Source organism: Xyrauchen texanus, chromosome 7 (genome assembly GCF_025860055.1).
Source record: "Xyrauchen texanus isolate HMW12.3.18 chromosome 7, RBS_HiC_50CHRs, whole genome shotgun sequence".
NCBI lineage: Eukaryota > Metazoa > Chordata > Actinopteri > Cypriniformes > Catostomidae > Xyrauchen > Xyrauchen texanus.
In genome coordinates, this window is record NC_068282.1 from 20,928,725 (window position 1) to 20,945,446 (window position 16,722).

Here is a 16,722-nt window from a genome sequence, read left to right on the forward strand (position 1 = left end):
GTCCAAGCAATCGAACCAAATCTGAAAGCACCCTTATAGACCCCATTGACTTGTATTGTATGGACTACAACACAGACATCCATCAAAATATCTTTGTGTTCCACAGAAGAAAGAAATTCACACAGGTATGAGACCGCATGAGACTGAGAAATTGATGAAAGAATTATCATTTTTGGGTGAACTATCCCTTTAAATCTTATTCACACTTCCATATATTAAAACTGATCCATCATGTTTGATTAGACTTTTGAGAACCAGTGGTGTTTAGCACATACATGGACATTTTGAGAGCTTTGGCATTGGAGATTTTCAGAGAAAAACAATAAAAAAAAAAAAACATTATTGTAAACTTTAATTGTATGTAAAAGAGCATCTGCTGACATTATGCTTAGCATCTCCTTTTGTTTTCAATGGAAAAAATAAGATCTTGTCTGGCTTTGTACAACATCATGGTGAGTAAATGATGACAGAATTGTCATTTGTGGGTGACTTACTCCTTTAAGATCTCTCTCTGATTTCTGCTCCACTATTATTACTTAGCTCTGTGGAAACATGCTTGAGTTGTTCTGCAGCTGTCAGTCATTTTACAGATTAGATATTTCACATTTTCCACTCCCATCTTGCCAAACTCAGTGATGATCCACTGACCAAGCGCTGCTTGCTTTATCACTGCCATTTAAAACAAAGTCACCGTTTAAACGCTGTTGAAGCGTATGTCCCAAGGCAGGTCAGTATGTCCCTCTAAGGCCTTGTTTTCACATGTAGTCACCTGTGTCAAGTCAAGTCAAGTGTCAAGTCAAGTGGTTTTTATTGTCGTTTCAACCATATACAGTTAGTACAGTACACAGCAAAACGAGACAACGTTCCTCCAGGACCATGGTGCTACATAAAAACAACAAAGGACCAACATAGGACCACATGAGACTACACAACGAAATAATACCTATATAAACTACCTATATATACCTATATAAAGTGCACGTACAAACATGTGCAAAAAGTACAGGACAGTACAACAAATTACTGACAATGAACAGGACAATAGACAGTGCAGCGCCGACCAGCACTCAGTAGTGCAAAAAGATGACAGTTTCTAAAAATGTAAACATAACATACTATGAGATAATGTTCTATGCACATAGCAGTTATTGAGGTAGCAGACAGTTATAAAGTGACAGTTATTAAAGTGCAACTCAGGACACGTGTGTGTCAAACCAGTCTCTGAGTATTGAGAAGTCTGATGGCTTGGGGAAGAAGCTGTTACACAGTCTGGCCGTGAGGGCCCGAATGCTTCGGTACCTCTTGCCAGACGGGAGGAGGGTAAAGAGTTTGTGTGAGGGGTGTGTGGGGTCGTCCACAATGCTGGTTGCTTTGTGGATACAGTGTTTTTTGTAAATGTCTTTGATGGAGGGAAGAGAGACCCCAATGATCTTCTCAGCTGTCCTCACTATCCTCTGCAGGGCTTTGCGGTCCGAAACGGTGCAAGTCCCAAACCAGGCAGTGATGCAGCTGCTCAGGATGCTCTCAATAGTCCCTCTATAGAATGTAGTGAGGATGGGGGTTGGGAGATGTGCTTTCCTCAGCCTTCGAAGAAAGTAGAGACGCTGCTGGGCTTTCTTGGTGATAGAGCTGGTGTTGAGGGACCAGGTGAGGTTCTCCGCCAGGTGAACACCAAGGAATTTGGTGCTCTTGACGATCTCCACAGAGGAGCCGTCGATGTTCAGCGGAGTGTGTTCACCTTGTGCTCTCCTAAAGTCAACAACCATCTCTTTTGTTTTGTCGACATTCAGGGACAGGTTGTTGGCTCTACACCAGTTCGTCAGCCGCTGCACCTCCTCTCTGTATGCTGACTCGTCGTTCTTGCCGATGAGACCCACCACGGTCGTGTCATCGGCGAACTTGACGATGTGATTCGAGCTGTGCATTGCTGCACAGTCGTGAGTCAGCAGAGTGAACAGCAGTGGACTGAGCACACAGCCCTGGGGGCCCCAGTGCTCAGTGTGGTGGTGGTGGAGATGCTGTTCCCGATCCGGACTGACTGAGGTCTCCCAGTCAGGAAGTCCAGGATCCAGTTGCAGAGGGAGGTGTCCAGGCCCAGCAGGTTCAGCTTTCCAATCAGGTGCTGGGGAATGATTGTGTTGAATGCTGAGCTGAAATCTATGAACAGCATTCGAACGTATGAGTCCTTATTGTCTAGGTGGGTGAGGGCCAGATGGAGGGTTGTGGTGATGGCATCGTCCGTTGAACGGTTTGAACGATCACGCAAACTGCAGTGGGTCTAGTGAGGGGGCAGCTGGGTCTTAATCTGCCTCATGACGAGCCTCTCGAAGCACTTCATGATGATGGGTGTAAGTGCGACGGGACGGTAGTCGTTGAGGCAGGACACTGAAGACTTCTTTGGCATGGGGATGATGGTGGTGGCCTTGAAGCATGTTGGAACAACGGCGCTGCTCAGAGAGATGTTGAAGATGTCGGTAAGAACATCTGCTAGCTGGTCTGCACATCCTCTGAGCACTCTGCCAGGAATGTTGTCTGGTCCAGCAGCCTTCCGTGGGTTGACTCTACGTAGAGTTTTCCTCACATCTGCCATGGTAAGACAGAGCACCTGGTCGTTGGGAGGAGGGGTGGACTTCCTCGCCATCACGTCGTTCTGCACTTCAAACCGAGCGTAGAAGTCGTTCAGCGCATCTGGAAGGGAGGCATCTTTGTCATAGGCAACTGATGTTGTCCTGTAGTTGGTGATGGCCTGGATGCCCTGCCACATGCGCCGCGTGTCACCGCTGTCCTGGAAGTGACTGTGGATTCTCTGGGCGTAGCGCGCTTTGCCTCTCTGATTGCCCGTGACAGTTTGGCCCTAGCTGTTCTTAGGGCTGCCTTATCGCCTGCTCTGAAGGCGGAGTCTCGGGACCTCAGCAGCGTGCGCACCTCCGCAGTCATCCACGGCTTCTGGTTGGAGCGTGTGGTGATGGTCTTGGAGAAAGTGACATCATCAATGCACTTGCTGATGTAGCTGGTCACTGATGCTGTGTATTCCTCCAAGTTGGTAGAATCGCCATATGTTGCAGCCTCCCTGAACATGTGCCAGGTCCTCAGCATGTCCATGATCCTCAGCTGATTAGCCCCACGACTCCAGACTGACGTCATGGTCACCTAGCCCCCTTCGCATCCCAATGCTCTTCTCCCTTGCAGGACTTATCAACGGCTGCACCTTTTCATCCTGTCATTGATCAAGTGTGTGCTTGCTGACATGCACTATGTATTTGTCCAGTAAATGGATGGTTGTGTGGGTGTAAATTTAGGTGCACTTTAGGGGTTGAGAACATAGCCTAGATGAAAGTTCTAACAGTCCTTAGAGTATAAGTCCTTAATCGGTCACTGAAAGTGTCTTGTCAGAGTGCTTGTTTCTTTATATTGAAAACAGTAGTCCTTGAAACATGCACAAGGTAAGGGTTGTAATTGTGATATGAAACCAAAAATATTTTTCTGCTGAACGTGTGTTTGTGTATGACTTTTAGTGTGATTGCCAGACTTGTTTCAACCCTTTGTGTTCCTTCAGGGTGTTTTTTTTTTTATTTCGTCTCCAGTGGTCTGTGGTAGGATTGGTTTTTTTTGTATTGTCACTTGGTTTGTGTGCGAGCTAGTTGTGAGGATACTGAAATTTGTTTGCTTTCAGACTCTTTGGCAGAAACACACTTTTTAGGGCTCTCGTGCTCTCTGGTGTGGTTTTTATGAGTGCATTTGATACAAACAGGCCTACCAGATATTTCTGGAATCTTGTGACACCACAGAGAGGATGTGACCGGCTTGGGGTTTCTACCAGGTTTTTATGGCGATGTCTGTTTTCCCTCCTGACAAAGGAACCCAGAAACATTAGGAGCTGGAATTAATTTGCAGACTTCTTGAAAAGCCTGAATCTTTGATTATTTATTTGGCTCCCAATTTTGGTCATTTAGTTTACATTTACAACTTCACATTTCTTGTTGTTTTTCTAGGCATGCTAATCTGTTGATGACAAAATACAGGCCAACATAATGACTTGGCAGCAAGGCCTCATTTAGAGATTGATTATGCACATGTGACTATGTTTGTGTGTGATGCAGCGCAACAGTGTGAATGTAGCAGGTGCAGACTGTATTTAAATTCATTGTGTTTTTTTTTAGGTGAAATGTAAACACTCTTATAGTTAAATTGCAGAAATATTTCTTAAAACAGATGTATGTGTGTTTTCTAATCTGTGTGTTTTTCAGCAGATGCTGCCGGCACCTCCACCCCTGCTGTTCAGAAAGCTAAGTAACCCCGACCTGTCTCCTGCCGCAGGAAAGACCAAACTGCAGCGGCAGCTCAGTCAGGATGACAGCAGAGCTCGACGCAGCAGTATGGCCAGCGTGCTCACCGGTAAGGCACAAGCGCCTGCTACAATGCAAATGTATATGGTTTGGTGTGAAGGAACCATGAGGACATGAATAAGAGTAGTGTTGTCACATGACAGTGTACCACATGTATTTTATAATAGTATAGTAGCATTGCTGCTTGCACATGGAGAACTACCCAACCACAAATACATCTAATTCCTCATTCTTTCACATTGGCACTTGCTGTATTTGCTTAGGAGACATCTATCCACAAGGAGTGTGTACATACCAGAGTATCCTTGTATGTATATCTGAGTGTGTAGAACAGTGTTGAAAATTAACAGGGACTCGAGCGAAAATGCCACAGAAATATACAAAAATGCCCCTGAAATTCAAAATAAGGGGGCAAAAAATGACCTAGATTTTATTAATAATATAAGATATAGTTACAAATATATACTGTACATCACGATCTTCATTTACATTTTTGCTGCAGGGCTCGACATTAAGCATTGTTATGTGCTCGTCCTATGGACAAGTAAAAAGTTACTTGTCATTGTTACATGGTGAAGTAACGTCAAAGTTTCTGTTGTATATTTTTTAAAATGACAGATTCCCAACTTAATATTGTACCTATGCAATCAGTTCAATTCTCTGCAACAGAAATGTAAACTGCGTAGGGTAGGGGAAGAGGCTATTGCCATATGGTGGCTATATTATGTTACGTATGGTAGTCAAATAAAGAAAAGCCTCCATCACCACCATTAACAGCAGGGATGTGCAGTTATATTGAATAAGATCTACTTTTTCATCATGTTATTGGAGCAAGATCTAACATGCATAAAATTTACATTGTCATAATACCAATATTTAGTTGTCGGTAGTAAATTTAACGATTCTTGATACCAGCTAAAATACCACAACAAATAATAACACAAAATAATTTTATAGTTATGTAAGAATTGTTTCAAGTTATCAATTTTTTTGTATAATTGGTAAAACAGCCAGTAATAAATTAACAATAAAAAAACAGCAATGAATAGAAATAAATAAAAAATAATTGCACATAAAAATGCAAAGAAAACAGTGCATTTTAACAGGTTTTATCAAGTATTTAAGTAAACATTCAGAATGAAATGCAACATAAAACTACTACTGATGTTCACTGTATGATTATTATACATTAATACTTTTTAAAGATACTAAAGTTATCCAGCCAAGAGCAGTGAGTGGTTTTCTCATTTTCTTGTTATGGTTATTATAGTAATATTAACAACACACAGCTGCAGGTCTATTAGGTAACATTTACACTTTCAAGTCTGAAATTGATACAAATCCACGTTTTCTCCACTGTTTACTTTCACTTTAGATATAACTCACTGTGTATTAAATTAATACTTCACCATTAGCAGAATTTTGAAATGTTTTTGACCGTTCAGGTGTGTATCCGTATTACCACAAGCATTCTCCGCACACACATTAGCTTGTCCAGGACAAGTGGATTTTTTTAAGGAGCAGGTGAAAGAGAATTTTACATTCCTTACCGGGCAAATAACCGGCTATATTTTTTATTTATTGACTTATTAATTAGGCTACTTGTCCGGTCAGGCATGTAAAATTCTCCTTTCACCCTCCCCTTCAAAAATCTATTTATCCCAGACAAGCATTATTGTTGAGCCTTGGGCTGAACTTTATTTGTAGCACCCTGTCTGTCGTGCAGATGTTGCCTAGTCAGTTAGGGATCATTGCAAAATTGACGTGCACAGACTTGCACTCTGCTTCTATCGCTCTGCATCACTTTGGTGTTGTTCTCCCGTGCTAAATTCTGTGACGTTTGCTCCTCTCATTGAAAATAAACTGTCCTATTGTGTAATACTATCACTCCCTGTGCTATACTTTCGTGCTCATTGGCCCTCACTGCTAGAGGCCAAATTAATTGATTTTACCATGTACATGTTTTGGGTTCCTGTGTAGTAAGTGCTATTTCCTAATTGCTTATGCCTCAAAAGGGTAAAAAATGGCTGTTATTCCCCACAAACTTTGCTTTTGTAACCAGGACTTGGAGTAACTTCTAGAACTTTCTAGTAATATAAATAGTAGTATAAATACAGTGGCCCTTAGCCCACCAGTTCAGTTTAGTTCCAGCTGCTTAAGTGGATACATATCTGCATTTTTCTGAGATGGCATCAAGAGGCTGCAAGTATCTAGCAGACACATTTTGCTATGTCTGTGGCCAATTTATCAAGACGAGTGGAAAAAGTACTCCGTGAAAGCATCTGCTAAGATGTGTGAGGCCTACGAGACCTATTTTGGCGTGCCTGTCGGGCATCAAGACAAACCCTGGGCACCTCTTTCACCTGCAAGCACTGCAAAAAAACTCTGGAAGGTAAGGTGGACAATTGTTGCTCAGAATTTTATGTTATAAAATGTGTTAATTTTTTAAATTGTAAAAATTTTAATTTTAAAATGATTTTTGGGATGCCTTTGGGACAGCAGGGACACCAAGGCTCACTACCAAAGTGGGTACTGGCCACAGCAGACTGAGTTCTCTGTGGGGAGGAACAACGTTAAGTGGTAGCCACTGGTGGACCCCCGGAAGGTGCTGATGCCACCACTGCACATCAAATTGGGCCTTATGAAAGAATTTGTTAGAGCTATAGATAAGGAGTCGGCAGCCTTCAACTACCTTCAAGACTTATAATGCCGGCAGCCATATCACCCTGCAGCTCTTGCCTGGTTGCCCACTAAAGCTAAGCTGGGTTGAGCCTGGCCAGTACCTGGATGGGAGACCTCCTGGGGAAAACCAAGGTTGCTGCTGGAAGTGGTATTAGGGAGGCCAGCAGGGGGTGCTCACCCTACGGTCTGTGTGGGTCGTAATGCCCCAGTATAGTGATGGGGACTCTATACTGTAAAAAGGCACCGTCCTTCGGGTGAGATGTTAAACCGAGGTCCCGACTCTCTGTCTGTGGTCATTAATAATCTCCACCCCTGAATTGGCTACATCCCTCTACTCTCTCCTCTCCACCAATAGCTGGTGTGTGGTGGGCGTTCTGGCGCACTACGCCTGCCGTCGCTTCATCCCTATGCTACGTAAAGTTTTTGAGTGCCTAGAAAAGCGCTATATAAATGTAAGGAATTATTATTATTATTATTATTATTATTATTATTATTATTCTCTAAGCTGTCTGAGGCAAAGGTCAAAGCCGGTGTCTTCGTTGGACCATAGATAAAGAAGATCCTGGAGTGCAATGAATTCCCCAAGAAGCTCACTAGTAAGGAGAAAGCGGCTTGGAACAGCTTTGTCGCAGTGGTTCTGGGCTGGGTAATCACAAGGTCGAAAAGTATGTGGAACTGGTTGAGACTCTGGTGAAGAACTACGGCACAATAGGCTGCAGGATGTCCCTCAAAATCCATTTCCTTGATGCTCATCTTGATAATTTCAAGGAGAACATGGGAGTTTACTCTGAGGAGCAAGGCAAGCGCTTCGATCAGGATATACTGGACTTTGAACGCCACTACCAAGGATAGTATAATGAGAACATGACGGGAGACTCCATTTGGGGGCTGATTCATGAAAGTGATTTACAGTATAACTGCAAATCTCAAAAAACTACAACTAAATCTTTTGTAGTAATTTTTGTATTTAGTATAAATACATGTTAATTTGGATACATACGTTGTTTTTTTCTGACTGTATGTGAATGAAAAGACACAAATTTGCCTGTTTTCTCATTGGAAATAGGTACATTTCAAAATATCACTGTCTTGGTCACTTAAGCAGCTGGAACTAAACTGAACTAGTGGGCTAAGAGCCACTGTATTTATACTACTATTTATATTACTGGAAAGTTCTAGAAGTTACTCAAAGGTTACTGGAATGTTCAGGAAATTTGGTAAATTTCAAAATATCACTGTCCTGGTCACAAAAGCAAAGTTTTTGGGGAATAATAGCCATTTTCTATACTTTTGAGGCATAAGCAATTAGGAAATAACACTTACATAGTGGAATCAAATCAATATTGGGTAATAAATGCCAATACCAACCCTACAAATATTAGTTTATGTCGATTAAATATTATTGGTAACATTATTACAATTTTATATTAGAATAAATTAAAGTATTTAAAATAAAAGAGTGACACCATCATTTTACAAGGGGAGGAAAAAATTGCCCTTACAAAGGAAGAAAATGCCCTTGGTAATCCATTCATATTCTCTGTTTCCTCTGTGTGCCGCAGGAAAGCAGCTTCTGCCTCTGTCCAGCAGCATGCATGGTGGAGTGAGTCAGCTTGCTTGGCAGCCACATGCAGGAGAACCCAATAACTTAGTCCGCATGAGGAGTCAGTCTTTTGGCAAGTCTGCTCCCTCTCTTACTGCAGGACTGGTGAGCACATCTGCACCAAATGCATACATACACCTTTCTATCCATTTCTGTCCAAAACAAAAACAGACACACACCTGCACAAGATGTCACACTGACAAAACCTAATGTTAAATAAGGACTTAACTGCCACATGGACCGTCACTTCCATGTGGTGATGATGTATGACTAGGAGACATAAGTTGCTCTTCTTGGATGTATAGGTGAATCTTATCAAACCTATCAAGAACATTTCTTGGTCGTGTTTCAATCAAAATTAAATGACGGAATCAAGAATTATAAAGAATATATTTTGCCTAAAGAAAACAGTCTAACTGTAGTAACATTTAGGTCATGTATTAATGTTCACAAATATTATGTATTTAAGTGTTTATGTATTTATTATGACAGTATTTGTTGTACTGCCTTTATGCTAAATAAAAAAAATAAAGATTAATCATGGTAATGCAATTTTTTTGCAAATATTTTATGAGTCTTAATGGTACTCGAATAGGCTTCTTTTTCTTTATGCAAAATATGAATATTTGTTTTGCTGGATTCTGTGGTGGAATGTTAATTGGATATTTTCACATGTAAATTTGCTGCTTTTTTAGGTGTGGTGCATTTTGTGTCATTTATACCAATTTAAACTTAATCAGATCTGACATTCTGAAGAGTTTTATTTGCTGAATGTGAAAGCTTGTTGACAAAGATATTCTGTTGTCTAGTTTTAAAGCCTAGTGCCATAGCTACATCTGCTGCCCATGGCGAGTACTACATCTTTCAGAATGGAAAACTTACTATTGATGTCATAGCCTGGACATAGTTTTAAACTAGCATGATTTAGCCCAGGCTGGTGGGTATCCTAATTAATAAGAATTTGTTTATTTCCAGTTAGGTTTGATCCAGGAAATTATCAGTGGTGTCTTAGGCTCATTATTTGTGGTGGGGCACAAATAATCACTTAACCCAGCATTTCAGAGGTTGCGTGAACCAAAAATTCTCTGTCATTTATCAGTTGACATTAATATTATCATTAACGTTGAAGGATCATTCCAAATGCTGTTCCTCATTTTGACAGATTAAAAAAGAAACCAGAAAATCACTTTAACCTAGTACATCAGTTATGACTTCACTCTCTCACACACACTCATGGTGTGTGCATCCGGTTTATTTTCTGGTATAAGTTGCGTACTTGTATGAAACAAAAATGATGGATAAAAATAATATTATTATCCCATGTTAATAATAGACCATAATATCCTCTCTGCACAAAACACCCCTAAAACATGCTCATTATCCTCAAAAAGCTCAAGTTACCGGGAAAACAAACCAGATATAGGCAAATCGTCAAAGGCTGTGCATATAATCTCACTTTCAGTACTCTCATGAAGAACATAAAACTAAACAAAATGATAGACTGAATAATTTGCAGTGATTGTGATCTAATACAAACTAATGCATCAAGAACACCTCAAAGCAATGGCTTGCATTCAAAAGCAGCAAGACATGCCGTGCATCAAAATGGAACAGAGTGCATGGGCCTAGAGATACTTTTTTACATTACAAAGTGAAATTATGGGAGTGGTGGTGGTGTAGTGGGCTAAAGCACATAACTGTTAACCAGAAGGTCGCTGGTTCGAGCCTCACTTGCCATGAGCCAAATAAAAATAAAGGTTGTTTCGTGGTTGTTTTATAACCAGCAGGTGGCAGCAAACCGAGAGTCATTGAAAAAACTGCTCACTGATGTAGAACTAAACTGCACAAAGCTTAAATGGATGAAGTGCTACACAGAATCTGTGTGATTATCTCAGTCCTTATGTTTATGGATGAATAATGTACTCAGCTCTGCACTGAAGCATGGTGCCTTAATAAAGTGGTAATTAATGTGCTATTGCTTAAGTAGGTCCTCTTTAAAAGGCCTTGTCTGTTGAAAGAGAAGCCATGGACACACTAATTGCTGCTTATTGGGCTTTATGTACCAGCATACAACAGCTTGCTGATATAAAAACATTCTAATCTGCAGTTAAGGCAACAAGACTGTATTATACTACTGTACTTTGATACGAAGAGCCTGAAATTGAATGCAAAAGCATACATTACATGGCCAAAAGTTTGTGGACACCTGAACACCAACATTTGTACGTGCTTGTTGAACATTTAATATCAAAACCGTAGGGATTATTCCCACTCTTTGCTGCTGTAACATTTTACTCCTCTGGAAACGCTTTCCATTTGATGTTAGAATATAGCTGCATGGATTTTCTCACATTCAGACACGAGCATCAGTGAGGTCACACAGATATTGGTTGATGAACTGACCCTGGCTCGGAGTCTGCGTCCAATTCATCCCTAATGCCTCCTACATACTACATGACTTTCAAAGACGTCAGATTGTGGTACCGTTCATATTACACAACTGTCTGTCTTGTCATTGAAGTTGTAGAGTTTTCAAATTACACAAGGAATCTGCGATGGGGTGAACACATTACAAAACATTTCACTATTGATGAATCCCCAAGACTCTGCCTGGACTCCAAATTACGTTTCACAACAGATTACATGCGAGAAGTGATATGAGATACAAAACAAATGCATTGTCATATGTTATGCATTATTGCATCATATATTTAATTGGTTACAATATGAAAAAGTACCATTAACTGAAAAATCTACATATTTGCTTACCTGACTGTCCAAAAGAATTAGCAATTTCTCTCCAACTCTTCTCTTTCTTCACCCGGTTGTGGTATAGTTCAGAGGAAACATAAATTAGTCACTGGTGCTCCTGCCACAAATTTGTCCTCCATTTCTTCTGTCCAATGAGACCTTAATACCGCAGCCATACTAGTTGGTGTTCTGTTGCAGGTCCATCAGGACTCCTCCCACTGAAACTTCCCGTGCTCCGTTTCTTGCCCTCTCGTTGGCTGTAGGTCAGTGCTGCAGTTGTATTCAGTCAAAATACTTTTCACATTGTGCGATTTGGAATCGTAGACGGGTTCATATATTTAACATCCTAGATATCACGTCTACACTTCTCTCAAATCAAGTCTTTGATAATTTATAAATAGAGATCGTTGCTCATGGGAGCTAGCTCTGATTTGCCTATGATTTCGGGCCTTTGTCGGCGATCTCCGCAAAACTGTCGGCGAGTGAAAATCGGGCCTAAAATCGTGTAAACTCAGCATAAGGTGCTCAGTGGGCTTCAGGTCTCGGCTTTTCAAGTTCTTTCAGACAGAGCAAGTAAATTCAAGTTATTTCTTTATGGACCTCACTTTGAGCACAGGAGCATTGTAATGCTGGAACAGAAAAGGGCCCTCCCCAAACTGTTATCACAAAGTTGGAAGCAAAAAATTCTTAAGAATGCTTTTGTATACTGTACCATTACGTTTTGTGTTTAATTTTTTTTTAAAGGGAATTGCAAAACATGTAAATTAAAAGGGGGTGTCCACAGACTTTTGGCCAAAAAGCACATCATTCAACAACTGTAAAGAGTGCATCCACTGTAATTTGAATGCTTCTTAAATGAAAATGAATTCAATTAATCACTGCTGTAAATGAGAAATAACCTTTTGGATGATAAATTAATAAACACATCAAGCAGTGATACCATATCATATTTATCATCGTTATGATGCAGCAGTATTCTAGAGTATTAAAAAGAATATATCTCCTTTTGATATTTGAGCAATATTTTTGACAAACTATATAGAATATGAAGTAGTAAATTAAGCAACTTCCATGAAATTGCTTGTAGAAAACAAATCCTACAGTGATTGTTTTTTTTTTTGACATTGATTTTTTTTTTTGTGGTTCTAATGGATTTTGTCTTGCCCTTGGTACATGTCTATAATATTTATTAGAAAATTATGTGAAATAGACATATTGTAATATAAACGATTTTGACATCTCAAGTAAGATGTATTTTCTTTGGCATGAAAGTGTGGTGAAGGTGTGTGGAAATGACCCAGGGTCGGTTTACCCTGTGGTGATGTAGTTCATAATCATCAGGTCCTGGCTGTGAGGGCAGGTGGAGCCAATCCTGTGGTGCTTTATTGTGTCAGGCTTGAGAAAGACACAGAAGATGTGCAAGGGTGTCTTAAGGGGAACCATGCAGGACAGGCAGATGGTGTTTACCTTCCCTCTACAGGCGTGGTGCTGTGCTTTGTGTGTGTTTGTTTGAGCATGCATTTTCTGCAGAGACATATTTTTTTTGATGTAACTGGGTGCATGTGTATGTCTGGTGATGTTTGTTTGACATGAACCATAACTGATTATGCAAAGTGATTCATCTGATCAGATTTATGGTTGTGCGAGTTACCCAAACGGGAATATGTTGTGTGGTAAGGCAAGCGTCATTACTACTATTGCTCATAAATGGGGTTAAAGGGACAGTTCACCCAAAAATGTTCTCATTTACTCACCCTCATGCCGTCCCAGATGTGTATGACTTTCTTTCTTCTGCAGAACACAAAGATTTTTAGAAGAATATTTCAGCTCTATAGGTCCATAAATGCAAGTGAATGGTATATTATATTTTTGGGTGAACTATCCCTTTAAGCATTTGAACAAACCCCTAACTTTTAATTTATTATTAATCTTCAGCACGCACGTTGTGCTGGTCTATTTTTGCTGACATGATTGATACCTCAAATTGTGTGGCTTGTAGAGTACTGTTGCTCATCTCAGTGATTTTCCTTACAATTTTTGCCTGGATGATGATCAAAAGGTGGAAAATGTATTCAAAGGAGGGACCCGTGTCATATCTAGGGACACGACTTTCATAGAGAATTGGGGGTGCACTCCTTTGACTTGCAAATTGTAGCCTCTTTTTTTGGAGATGAGTGGTACCCGGTGGGGTCTTCTGCTGTTGTAGCCCATCCGCCTCAAGGTTGTGCGTGTTGTGGCTTCACAAATGCTTTGCTGCATACCTCGGTTGTAACGAGTGGTTATTTCAGGCAAAGTTGCTCTTCTATCAGCTTGAATCTGTCAGCCCATTCTCCTCTGACCTCTAGCATCAACAAGGCATTTTCGCCCACAGGACTGCCGCATACTGGATGTTTTTCCCTTTTCGCACCATTCTTTGTAAACCCTAGAAATGGTTGTGCGTGAAAATCCCAGTAACTGAGCAGATTGTGAAATACTCAGACCGGCCCGTCTGGCACCAACAACCATGCCACGCTCAAAATTGCTTAAAGCACCTTTCTTTCCCATTCTGACATTCAGTTTGGAGTTCAGGAGATTGTCTTGACCAGGAACACACCCCTAAATGCATTGAAGCAACTGCCATGTGATTGGTTGATTAGATAATTGCATTAATGAGAAATTGAACAGGTGTTCCTAATAATCCTTTAGGTGAGTGTGTGTGTGTGTGTGTGTGTGTGTGTGTGTGTGTGTGTGTGTGTGTGTGTATATATATATATATATATATATATATATATATATATATATATATATATATGTGTATATGTGTGTGTGGGTGTGTGTATACATTTGTTGAACTTTACATATATTGCATAGACATTGGAGACAACAACATCAGAGTTTTCCTGATACTGCAGTAATTTTTGTTATGTTTTGTGTTCAGAATGTGTCAGTTTGTCTGTTCTGTTTTGATTTAACTGATAGGATAGTTTGTTCAGTTATGTTACAGCACACATCCAGAGAAGAAGGAACAAGGTATTTTTTGCCCGTTGAAGTTCAGTCAAAATTTAGATGTCAGGCAACAGATTGTAGTCAGGCAACAGTGGCATTAGCATACCATGAAAATTCCATATTATTTGCATATAGGTAGCCCAAAAAGGAAAGGTTCAGGTAATGCAGTAGGTGATGTTTTCACTCCATATAGTCCCCCCCTTTCCTTATTATATATGTTTTTTTTTTATGTAATGTGTAGCTTCTTTATGATAAAAATGTGGGTCTTACATTGCAATTTAAAACTATACCAGATATAAAAACATTTCCTTTTTGTTGCCTTGCTAAAGTGCATTTATACAAAGGCATCAGGGTTAATTTGTGCACCGGTCATATATTTTAAATGGTGATTTGTTTTCCCCTCCCAGGGATTCTGGTCTTTAGTATGTTTAATGGAGCTTTTATAGCCAGACTGAGGCCCACATAAGTAGCTGTGGCTCTCATGAATAGATAGTCAATGCTTTGTCACTTAAATCTTTTAAAAGGAGAGTGAAATCTGTTTCCATCATTTTGAAATATTAGCTTGCTTTTTTTTTTTATCAACTCATTTTTAGTGGTTGGAAAATAAACGTCAATACCTGGAGGTAATAGAAGACACATGGAAGACAAAGAAAAATAGAAAACCAGAATGTTTGCTCATCTCCCGTTATCGTGACAATAGATTGCAAACAAAAATAGTGAGTCATATGTACTGTATGAAATATTCAAAAGGCAATTATGAATAATTACTTGAAAGACCCTCCACTGTGCTGCCAATCAACCCAAGGTGATAACACTTATGGTAGAGGTAGAGGCTTCTGGGACCATTGTTCCTGTCTTCCTCTGTTTTTGTGTTGTTTTCTTTTTTACCTTCTCTGCTTGTTTAATTTATATGGCTTCTATTCTGACTCTGTTATGCACTACGTTTTGCTAGGCAGCTGTTTCTATTTTCCCACACTTAATCTGATGTTCTTTGCCTTTGGTCCAAACCATGAGCTAATCTATAACACAACATTTTAAACCAAAAGTAACACGGTGTACCTTGGAGGAAAAAAGAAATCTGTTTGACAGGTTTTTAATATCTGATCTAAATCAAGCCAGTGTTCTTTTCATTGTGTCTGATTTTTTTTATTTATTTTTATTTATTTTTTCTTAACCGATCCACAGATTTCATATTAGCAAACTATAATTTTGGCAAGTCGTTTAGGACATCTACTTTGTGCATGACATGAGTAATTTTTACAACAATTGTTACAGACAGATTGTTTCACTTTTAATTGACTATATCATAATTCCAGTGGGTTACAAATGTACATACAACAAGTTTACTGAGCCTTTAAGCAGCGTGGAAAATTTCTGAATATAATGTCAAGCCTTTATGCAATTAGCCAAATAGCTTCTGATAGGAGGTGTACTGAATTGGGGGTGTACCTGTGGATGTATTTTAAGGCCTACCTTCAAACTCAGTGCCTCTATGCTTGACATCATGGAAAATCAAAAGAAAAAGAAAATTGTGGACCTCCACAAGTCTGGTTCATCCTTGGGAGCAATTTCCAAATGCCTGAAGATACCACGTTCACCACCACCCCACTCGTGTTCTCCTTTGCTGTCCCATCATTAATTCACTATATGCCAGTTGACGTAAGAATAAAGAGATAAAACGCAAACATGTAGTTAAGTCAAGCTTTACCGCAAACTTATCTCAATAATAGAGAGCATGAAAACAGAAAGTGAAAGTAACTTTCGTGCTGGAGATTGAACATTACCAAGTGCTGCTAGATTGTAAATTAGTATATTATTTTTGGTTATATCAGAAATTCCATCTTTCCTTCATTCCAATAGTGTTTAACACTGCTTAACATGTGGTGAATTATTGCATTAAGGTCTGTTAACAGGTGTTTTGACCTTGATGGAGCGTTAGTGGAGCACACTTGGAGCGAGAGAAAACAATGACGCTCCGATATTTTTAAAACACGCTCCTCGCTCCAGGCAAAATCATGCCGCTCCACTCCTCACTCTGCTCCCACTCCGCTTCGCCCACATACTCTGATGTGAATGCACCATATGAGCCCAAAATCCTAAATGTATGTCTACAGTGTCTTGTGTAAGAGGTACATCTCTCAAGAGAGACTGTGTCCTGAAAAGACATGAAGACCAGTGTAGACAAACGTTTACTGGACTTGGTTTCTGTAGTAATGGAAAAACTGGAAAAATCAGTCAATTAAAAAATTATGATTTTCGAGGCCTGTGAAACATGATCTTAAAATCTCACATAGTTCTTTTTTTCTAGGTATGCTCAGTTCTAAAATATTTAATCAGCAAGATTTTGTTCTTTTT

At 39.9% G+C, this 16,722-nt stretch overlaps 1 protein-coding gene across 4 annotated transcripts in view; it reads left to right on the top strand.

Moving 5' to 3' along the window:
• The window catches only part of LOC127646275 (microtubule-associated serine/threonine-protein kinase 2-like), a 213,360-nt gene that overhangs the window by 38,190 nt on the left and 158,448 nt on the right, over positions 1–16,722 (top strand). For all 4 annotated transcript variants that reach the window (XM_052129780.1, XM_052129781.1, XM_052129782.1 and 1 more), the window contains exons 2-3: positions 4,251–4,395; positions 8,591–8,736. In XM_052129780.1, coding sequence (XP_051985740.1) covers positions 4,251–4,395; positions 8,591–8,736 — 291 coding nt within the window. The remainder of the gene's footprint in view (positions 1–4,250; positions 4,396–8,590; positions 8,737–16,722) is intronic.